The following is a 10,580-nucleotide window of genomic DNA, read 5'->3' on the forward strand; positions in this document are numbered from 1 at the left end:
GATGCATTTTAAATAAAAGAACACATTACACATGTAAAAACACACTGATTCCCGGACCGTCCGCAGACCGGATTTAGAAGGTGATTGGGCCAGATCTGGCCCCTGGGCCTTAGGTTGCCTACCCATGCTCTTAACCATCACACCACCATAAATGTCCCCTGCCCACCCAATACAGTGGATTTCAATTAAATATTCAAACCATAGGTGTTTATGAAAGATAGGCACATTTACACAAAGCTTGTTAATTAAGCATGGAGGGCAAAACTCATAGGAGCCAACTCCTAGGGGCTAAGGTCCCTTCAGTATCCCATAAAATATCTGAGGGGACCGTCCATCCCCCCACAGTTAATGGGCATTGCCATTCAAATGGTGTGTGTGTGTGTGTGTGTGTGTGTGTGTGTGTGTGCTGCATTATGTAATCAATTATGCAGGGCGGTGCTTACCTGCCCCCCCCCCCATATTTTATTCAAATTGGTACCCCTGGCAGAACATACCAGATATTGTATGTTTGGAGTTCCTTGGTGTAAATTTGTTCATTTTTCAGAGCAGTACAGTATTTGAAAGGTCCTTGCTGTTTGGAAACTGTTGCATGGCAAAAAAAAAAAATCAGTTACAATGTGGAAGAGCTGCTTCAGAAATTTGATGCATCAGCTACATTTGTCTTACGCAATGATCTCCAGAGTAAACCATTAAACTGTGAAAAGCAGATGCATTTCCCCAAACCAGGTAATTGCTGGACTCCAGGGTGGAAAAAAATCAATGATTAATTATTATTTTTAAAAAAGATATTTTTTTAAATTTAAATCAGGTTTTTAAAATAAAATGCTTTTGGAGGAAAATCTTTCTAAAGATAATTTTCTATTTAGGTTACATTATACTCCAAAGGCTATTCATCAGGAAATAAGGTTTTGTTTTAAGTTTTTCATGTGTGCTAAAACACAGTCTAAGTTTGTTTGTTTTTAACCAACAACAACAACGTTTAACCACATCAGTTAACAAACATGGATACATATGCTATAATGTTATTGCTTCAGTTAAATAATTTTTAAAAATTGTTATTAAGGAAACGATTATATTTCTCCTTCCAATAAAGTACAGCAGAAAAGTTGTCCAAATATAAACAGTTACAGGTGGGTAGCCGTCTTGGTCTGCCATAGTCAAAACAAAATAAAATTTAAAAAATTCTTTCCAGTAGCACCTTAGAGACCAACTAAGTTTGTTCTTGGTATGAGCTTGCACACGAAAGCTCATACCAAGAACAAACTTAGTTGGTCTCTAAGGAGGCTACTGGAAAGAATTTTTTTAAATTTTATTTTGTTTCAAATATAAACAGTTAACTTCTTAAACCTCACAATAATTTCATAATTATCTGTGTATTTCTAATAGTATAACCAAATCAGTAATTTTTGATATAACTGTAAAAACTACTCTGAAAATGTATTACTGTATTCCAAAAATGAAACCTTCCTCTGATTGTAAATATTAAGATTATACCAGCAAGAATGAGTCTTTCTGTTAAAAAAATAAAATTAAATCAAGTCTTACTGACTAGTGATTTAAATTGATTTGATTTAAATCAAATCCACCCTGCTGGACTCCAACTGCGATCATCCCTGACCAGCTGGGGCTGAAGGAAGTTGGAGTCCGATGATATTTGGAGGGCTATAAGCAGGCATTTGTGGCACGTGCTGGATAGCTGAACTTAGACCCCACCTGCACAGTGTCATACCACTTTAAACAGTCATGGCTTCCGCCAGAGAATCCTGGGAACTGTAGTTTGTTAGGGGTGCAGAGAGTTGCCTGGACACCCCCTCACAGAGCTACAGTTCTCAGTGATTTAACAGTAAATTCTCATTCCTTGGGAAGCGTAAGAACTGCTCTGTTTGGGTTGCCCACACTTCACACTGTGTATATATTATTGCGACCACCCTGCAAACTCAGTTGTTGTATAAACTGCAAAATGGTTACTGCACGTTGAGCAACCCAGTGACAATAGTAGTTTGGCAACCATCACTGCTAGCTAAGAAAGTACAGAATTACTAACAAAAGCATCCTTTTATTGCCATACGACAGGCACCAAAGTCAAGACTTTCCCCATTTACTCCCCCACCTGAAAATGTTTTCTGATACCTTTGTCCTCTCTAATTCTAGCAAACAGGTTGGAGGCATAAAATCAAGGAAGCCATTTCTACTGAAAAGTCTTTCTCTCTTCCAGTTACCAGATCAGCCAAGGGCTGCAAAGTTATGCTTCAGATCTAAAGAGCCCTACCAGATGTTCAGGGTTAGCTGAGCATCCTAATTCCCTGAAATGACAACTGGGGACGGTCAAAGGTGCAACAGCCACTTTCCGCCTGAAGCCTTAAAGGTAACTTCTCCTTTGTGGGAATGCGTAAGAGAGTCGCCAGTATCATGTATGGTGTTTGAACATTTCCCCCACATGTCACTAGAGCAGAAACATTTCCCCCACATGTCACTAGAGCAGGAAGAAGAAGAAGAAGAAGAAGAAGAAGAAGAAGAAGAAGAAGAAGAAGAAGAAGAAGGGGAGGAGGAGTTTGGATTTGATATCCCGCTTTATCACTACCCGAAGGAGTCTCAAAGCGGCTAACATTCTCCTTTCCCTTCCTCCCCCACAACAAACACTCTGTGAGGTGACTGGGGCTGAGAGACTTCAGAGAAGTTTGACTAGCCCAAGGTCACCCAGCAGCTGCATGTGGAGGAGCGGAGACGCGAACCCGGTTCGCCAGATTACGAGTTTACCACTCTTAACCACTACACCACACTGGCTCTCAGAGGTCATTCTCAATAGTGGATTCTCTTCTGGTTAGAAATACAAAATTATCTGGGAGGAAAGCCTTTCTTGAAGTTACCAGGGGACCCAAGGATCCAACCTGTCATGATTCCTTGATATGTACTGAGCAAAACAGGCTGGCTGAGGTAGATCCACTGGCGGAGGAAGAGGAGTGCGAGGGGAGCGCACCGCCCCCGGCAGCGTGATCCCGGTGGGGTGCCATTGCGGCTGCTCCCCCCTGCCTGCGCTGAGCACCATGCCCCCGCAGGCGGTGTGCCAGCCCCACCCCGGCCTGCTCTCCGCCCCACCGGTGCCGGAGCATGAAGCTCCTCCACTGGGTAGACCCCACATAAAAATATTTTGTTCAGCTGGAGGTTCTGGTTGATGATGAAATGCGAGTTTGTAGGTGTATAATTACTCCACTTGACCGCTTAATGGTATCTCAAACTCAGTGAGGAACAAGCGACTGGGCACATCTGGGATGGCTTCATGCATTTCCACAGGACGTGTTGCAAAGTCAGGACAAGGCGAGAAAAGACTGCCAAGTTCCTCAAAGGCAGCCAGACCACCAGAGAGGAAAGTCACTAGGTAGAGATGGGAAGTTCTATTTGATCTGAAGGATCCTTATGGGGCCACTGAGAAGGCTCTCTCCATGGTGGAGCTTTCGATGCGTGGTGACATTGGAGCTCTGGCTGAAAGTTTTCCCACAGTCAGGGCACATGTAGGGCTTTTCGCCTGTGTGGATTCTTCGGTGTTTTGTGAGGGATGAGTTGATGTTGAAGCTCTTCCCACAGTCGGCGCAGGCATAAGGCTTCTCTCCCGTGTGGACTCTGAGGTGCGTCGTCAAGTGGGCCCGCTGGGTGTAGCTCCTCCCGCAGTCCGGGCACTGGTAGGGCTTCTCTCCCGTGTGGATTCTCTGGTGTCTGGCAAGGTTGGAGATGACGGTGAAGCTTTTTCCACAGTCCCCGCAGGTGTAAGGGGTCTCCCCCGTGTGGGTGCGCTGGTGAGTGATAAGGTAGGAGCTGGTGGTGAAACTCTTCCCACAGTCGGCGCACTTGAAGCGTTTCTCTCGGCGGTACGGGCTCTGCTGGCGCCTGGCCAGGCGGGGCCTTTCGGGTAAACTTCCCCTCCAGCCGGCGCAGTCGTAGGGTTTCTCCACGGTGTGGATTCTCTGGTGAGCGATGAGCTTGGAGCTGATGGGGAAGCTTTTGCTGCACTCTGGGCAGACGTAGGGCTTCTCGCCCGTGTGGAGCCTCTGGTGCGTGATGAGGTTTGAGCTGCCGCTGAAGCGCTTCCCGCAGTAGCGGCACTCGTAAGGCTTCTCGCCCGTGTGGATTCTCCGGTGTTTGATAAGGTCGGAGCTGACGTTGAAGCTTTTCCCACACTCCAGGCACCAGTAAGGCCTCTCCCCGGTGTGGAGGCGCAGGTGAGTGACCAGGTGAGACCTTTGGCTGCAGCAGCGCCCACAGTCAGGGCACTGGTACGGCTTCTCTCCCGTGTGGCTCCTCTGGTGGCGCAGAAGGTTCGACACCACGTTGAAGCTTTTCCCGCATTCGTTGCACACGTACGGCTTCTCCCCGGTGTGGATGCGCCGATGAGTGAGGAGGGCCGAGCTGTGGCCAAATTCTTTCCCGCAGTCGGGACATTTGTAGGGCTTCCCACCGACGTGAGTCCTCTGGTGGCGGATGAGGTTCAAGAGGAGGCCGAAGCCTCTCCCACAGTCAGCACAGCGGTGGAGCTTCATGCTCCCATTAAGTCTCTGGCGGGTAATGAGGTTGGGGGGCCGGGCCTTAAGGATCTTCCTACACTCCTTGAGGTGGTTGCTGAGCCCCTGGTGGGTCGCACAGTCCCGAGTGCCCCCAAGACCCTCCATATAGGGAGGAGGGCAAGCCCAGCTCTCTCTGAGGAAGCTTTCATCTCGCTTCTCGCGGGATTCCCACTTCTTCGCACCTGAGGACCCCTTTCTTCCACAGGCTCCTGACAAGGCCACGTGGGACCTCACAGTCTCTGGGGACTCACTCTCTGCAAAGAAACGCACATGAATGTGTGATTCACAGATTATTTTTTTAAAGCCCAAAACGGCTCCAGTTACCACAGCGGCTGGAATGGCATGGACTCCAAAGGCTTGATTCTAGAAGTCAGACATGGCAAACCCATATGCCCCTCCAGATCTTGCTGGTCTCTACAACTCCCATCAGCCCCAGCGTGCCTGTCGAATCATCAGGAGTGATGGGAGTTGTAGTCCAACAGCATCTTGCACAGATGGCGCAGGTAAATTAGCGCTGCGTTAGATGCAAGGCCTTGTTTTGGATGCCTGCTCCAAACTCTATTGTTTTGGCAAGCCCACCCAAACGTGCAGTTTTCACAGAATCACTTGATTTTCATTCCTATTTTGGGTGGTTTTATTATGTGTGCTGTTATTTAAGTCTGTTTTATCTTTTCTAAAAATGAATGTTTTATACTATTCTATCTGAACGGCGTATCAGTCTTGCAAAAAAACAAAAACAAAAAACAAAGCCCCCAAACCTCCAGGAACCCATGGCTTGCTCCATGAGCTCCTGACCTGGGTGAGATGCGACTGGGCAAGGAGAGCTCACAAGGACTGCCTGAGATTCCCAGCTGCGGTCTTCATCTGAACCATCACTACCTCTTGGGCTCTTGGCTTCCTCTGAATACTGGAGATAAAGCCCCCAGGCCGTTTCTTCTCCTTCTGGTTGAGCACCCCCAACAGAACTTGGGGGTCCTGTTTTTGATAGACAGAATCTCCTGCCAGGTAAATACCAGAATTCTTTTCTGAGAGGCTGCACGTGCATTCAACTAAGTCCTTGCATGTGCAGAACAACTTCCTCAAGTGCATCTCAACTCCAAACACCTGTGGACCATGCCCAAATCTGCTGTGGGAGGGTTGGGGGAACTCCCATAGAAGACTTGGGAGCATGTGGGTAGAAGAGAGAGAGAGAGAAGAAATTTGGTCAGAGAAGTCGTTCCACAGACACAGTTATTCAGTTGGATGCAACAATTTGTGCACAGGAATATACAGGTGAAACTCGAAAAATTAGAATATCGTGGAAAAGTCCATTTATGTAAGCAATTGTTTTCATTAGCTACTGGAGTTTGATATATGAGATAGACTCATGACATGCAAAGCGAGATATGTCAAGCCTTTGCTTGTTATAATTGTGATGATTATGGCGCACAGCTGATGAAAACCCCAAAGCTGAAATTGTGAATTTGGGGTTCTCATCAGCTGTATGCCATAATCATCGCAATTATAACAAATAAAGGCTTGACATATCTCACTTTGCATGTCATGAGTCTATCTCATATATTAGTTTCACCTTTTAAGTTGAATTACTGAAAGAAATGAACGTTTCCACGATATTCTAATTTTTCGAGTTTCACCTGTATATACCTGAAACCTTTTCTCTGCCAGAGCTGCTGTTAAATCCTTCCTGTTTGCCCAGGGATGGAGAACCCGTAGTCTTCCAGTTATGAGCAGACTCCAATTCCCATCAGCCCCAGTCAGAGTGGGTGGATGTCCACCTCCCATCTTCAACCACGAAACCACAAACACGTTGCGGACCACCAGAATGAAACTCACAGATCTCTAGTAGCCTGTGAACCACAGTTTGAGAACCCCTGTCCTAAAGTAAACTTTCTCTTCCCATCTTTGTGTGCATGTTTCAAAAGGCTGACACACAACAGAGGTTTGGGGCATTATAAAAAAGACAACAAAGCCAAACCCCAGAAGTTTAAAAAATAGCACTGAAAATGATATATACCTAGCATGCATTTCTTTATCTCCAAGAGAGGTTGCCCAATCTTTGGTGTCCCTTAGATTTGCATCTGGCTCCCGCATGGGACAAAGTGCAGACAATCTGTCCTGAGCGCTTGAGCTAATTCAGCGGACCATTGTGGCCAGGAGAAACCCAGAACTAAAGAGTTTGGGGGAGGTCCCAGTGCAGCAAAGCCAAGGGTGATGCAGTGGCTCATAGAAAGACAGAAATAACGGGGGCTTTTTACCTGGGGATGCTGCACAGTCCTCTACTCCCTCCACTGCAGTATTATTTGTGGGGGGTGCTTGGTCAGGGTGAGACAGGTGCACTGTTTTCTCCCCTTCTTTGTCTTCCTCCTCAGGTGTGCCCAGCTCCTAAAACAACAAGGTTCCCAATCTCACTGCCTGCTGCATTAACAACAACATTCACACCAGGATAGCTGCAGGGCGTAGCCTTCCTGTGCCCAGGGCTCTGTGTGTTCCACACTAACAAAAATCCTAAACTCCTGTGCCATGAAAAGATTAATAATAATAATAATAATAATAATAATAATATACAGTGGTACCTCTGGTTATGTACTTAATTCGTTCCGGAGGTCCATTCTTAACCTGAAACTGTTCTTAACCTGAAGCACCAATTTAGCTAATGGGACCTCCCGCTGCTGCTGCGCCGCCAGAGCACGATTTCTGTTCTTATCCTGAAGCAAAGTTCTTAACCTGAAGCGTTATTTCTGGGTTAGTGGAGTCTGTAACCTGAAGTGTATGCAACCCGAGGTACCACTGTACAACTTTATAACATTCAGAGAATAATATGTATAAAAAAACGAGAGAGGGGAGCTGAGGGAAGTCTTTGGCTGGTGGGAGAGGGAGGGATGGGGGGAAGGGGGGAAATGTAATTGGTTATATTGTTGGATAATATGCTTTTGTTTAAATATGTTCAATATTTTTAAATAAATAAATAAATAATTTATACCCCGCCCATTCGGCTGGGTTTCCCCAGCCACTCTGGGTGGCTTCCAACAGAATAAAACATCAAACATTAAAAACTTCCCAATACAGGGCTACCTTCAGATGTCTTCTAGAAGTCAGACAGTTGTTTATTTCCTTGACATCTGATGGGAGGGCCTTCCACAGGGAGAGTGCCACTACCGAGAAGGCCCTCTGCCTGGTTCCCTGTAACTTTGTTTCTCGCAGTGAGGGAACCGCCAGAAGGCCCTCAAAGCTGGACCTCAGTGTCTGGGCAGAATGATGGGGGTGGAGACGCTCCTTCATGATGTTGAACTCTCATCAACTCTGACCATTAATTGACCATGCTGGTTGGGGCTAATGGGATTTAAGGGGCCAAAGGCCTCCCACCTCCAGTCTACATATTTTCTGAATGAGTGAGAGGCACACAAAACTACTACTGCATTCAAACAAACAAACCCAGCTAGATTCTGCCCCAAAGGACTGATCTGTTCCAATTCTTGAGATGACCATCTTTCTTGTTCCATGGGCACGACAGCTTAGAAACCTTCTTGAAATTGCCACTACTAAAATAAAGCGTTTGAAGATCTCCCCACCCCTACCTGAATTGGTTCTGCTTTAGCCATTCCTTCTTTCAGCAGAATGCACTGGGTTGGGGCGGAAGATGGCAGGCTGATACCTGGCAGGCTGTGATGTAAAAAACAAAAAATAGCAAAAGGGTTCATTTTAAGAAGGGATCCAGCGCACTCCATGCCACAAACTCTGTGCCTCTTCTGGCAGGGTCTGCTTTGTAACCTCCTTGAGTCTTTTTGCCTGGCTGGAGTGAGTATTCTTCAAATGCAAATATCTGCACTAGGCTGCATGTTAGGGTTAAGAAACTGCAGATCGAAATGGCATTGGGTCTCACTGGGAAAATGTGGGGGGAAGCCATGCAGGTGACCTCAGCCTGGTCACAAAATCCCAGCCTCGCCTACGTCACAAAGTTGTCGCGAGCATAAAGCAGGGTCACCTTTACAATACACCGCCTTTCCGTCCCTTTTGATGAACACGTGGGAAAGGACTACACAAGTGTCCACAAAACAAAACAACTCTCCCGTGTGGCTCTCAGATCATTACCCATTGTCAGCTGATCTGACATCCTCCAGCAACGTAGCAGGAGGAAAAGGGGACGGAGACCCACTCCTGCCCCACGCCACAGTTACCTAGAGTTGTCTGGCTGTTCCGGAGTTAATCGCTGGAAACCTCCGGGGCTCCCTCTTGGGGGGGGCTGATTCCAGGGAGTAGGTGGGCACACAGTTTCCACTTCGGTCGGGCGCGCAAGAGTGGGAGGAGACCCGAAAGGTTTCTCCCACTCTGCAGGCACCGATCAGCAACTGGGCGCCCCAGGCGAAGGGGGCTTTCCCTGGCCAACAATGAAGTAAAATAAAAAAGTCGATTTCCGATCGCAGCATCCCATGCGATCCCTCGTCGCCCTCCTTCCTCCCCAGCTACTTCCAGCCCCTTCCTGTGCCGGCAGAAAAGCAAACCCCTCTACAACAGTCGCTGCAGCGAGGAAAGAAAGAAAAAGGCAGGAAGGAATGGGGTGGGTGGGGAAAAAACAACCTCTCCGCGGGGTCTGGGGGAGCTGCAAGGCACAGCATTGCCCCCCGACACGTTATATATATAACTGTTGTCAAATTACCATGCGGGAGGGTGGCGCCACCCGTTTTCCATACACGCAACTGCACGCGCGTGGGGGAAAGAAGGCAGGGTTGCTAATCCTTTAATATCTTTAAAATGTTTTATAGCAACAAGCGTTCCTCAGAAGTTTTGTTGCAAGTGAAGGGTTTTGCTGTTGAGAACCACCGAGGTACACAATTAAAAAACAGGGCTGTAACATTAAAGTGTGAAAAGCCTATTTTTCTTAAAACTTGAAAATATTCCTTCCTCCCATATGGACAAATTTCTCCCCAGAACTTGATACAAATTTCTTTTGTGTGCCTTCAAGGTGGAGCCAGGCTGGGGACAGTAATTGAATGATAAGTTTGTTGCTCCTATTCCAAGGCACTAAAATCATAGAATCTTAGAGCTAGAAGGGATCCACGGGTCATCTAGTCCAACCCCCCTCTCAATGACTTCTATGAATCCTGATGTGGTTACCGGTACATCACAGATGGGGGAACCTGTGGCCATTCTGTAAATTGCCCAATGAATGTTTAGCAAATGATGCTCAGAAGCAGTTCACACTGGAGCAGTTTTTTAAAAAGTCATCAATATTTAAAGCACAATAAAAGCAAGCACATTCCCTAAATATAGTATTTTATATCTGCATTAGCAAGCCAAACTGCATTGGCCAAACTGCGGGAGGCAGTGAAGGATAGGCGTGCCTGGCGTGCTCTGGTCCATGGGGTCACGAAGAGTCGGACACGACTGAACGACTGAACAACAACAATTAGCAAGCTAAACAAAGCATTCATACTTTTAAAAATAATGTGGGGAGCCTTATGGCTGAGAAAGCTGTTGAAACCAGGTCTCCTATGCCCAAGTCGAACAATATCGCTGGCTTTACAGAGCCATGAGCTGTAGTGGTTGAAACGCTCACCGCCAAACATCAGACATGTTCAGATAGTTGAGCTTGGCGGTGGCCTGTCTAAGTAATACATTGGAATGTAGGTAGGAAACATTATTGGCTCCTCAAGCAATTGTGTAACAGTCTGTCTTCCTGAATCAGAGGCTGCCTACTAGGAGCTGGGCAGCTTTTGGGCTCAGAGCTCCCCCTCAGTCTGAAAAGGGTTCCCCATCCCTGGGCTAGACTAGGCTGTGTATTGTTCATTCCATTTTTTTTGTAAATTGCTCTTCATCTTTATCAGGGCAGATTTTTTGTTTAGAAAAAAAGCACTTCTTCACACAGCGCATAGTTAAAACCATGGAACTGGTTCCTGCAGAAGGCAGTCCTGGCCATCAAGTTTTGCAAGAGGCTTGGACAGATTTATGGAGAAGACTTATCAGTGGCTGCTAGCCACGATGTCCCTATGCTCTGCTTCCACAGCTGGAGCCGGAATGGCTTCTGGA

General features: G+C 46.8%; 1 protein-coding gene across 1 annotated transcript; it reads right to left on the reverse strand.

The window, feature by feature from the left end:
* Positions 1 to 3,347: 3,347 nt before the first annotated feature.
* LOC117042031 (zinc finger and SCAN domain-containing protein 2-like) lies at positions 3,348 to 4,735 on the reverse strand. Its single transcript, XM_033141475.1, has one exon. It carries the CDS (start codon positions 4,659 to 4,661, stop codon positions 3,393 to 3,395), a length of 1,269 nt encoding a protein of 422 aa, XP_032997366.1. The 5' UTR covers positions 4,662 to 4,735; the 3' UTR covers positions 3,348 to 3,392.
* Between the last annotated feature and the right edge of the window lie 5,845 nt (positions 4,736 to 10,580).

Source organism: Lacerta agilis, chromosome 2 (assembly GCF_009819535.1).
Source record: "Lacerta agilis isolate rLacAgi1 chromosome 2, rLacAgi1.pri, whole genome shotgun sequence".
Classification (NCBI taxonomy): Eukaryota; Metazoa; Chordata; class Lepidosauria; order Squamata; family Lacertidae; genus Lacerta; species Lacerta agilis.

Bases quoted from the DNA above. Each gene is read 5' to 3' on its own strand.
- LOC117042031 (XM_033141475.1), bottom strand. From the start codon at position 4,661: ATGGAGGGTCTTGGGGGCACTCGGGACTGTGCGACCCACCAGGGGCTC.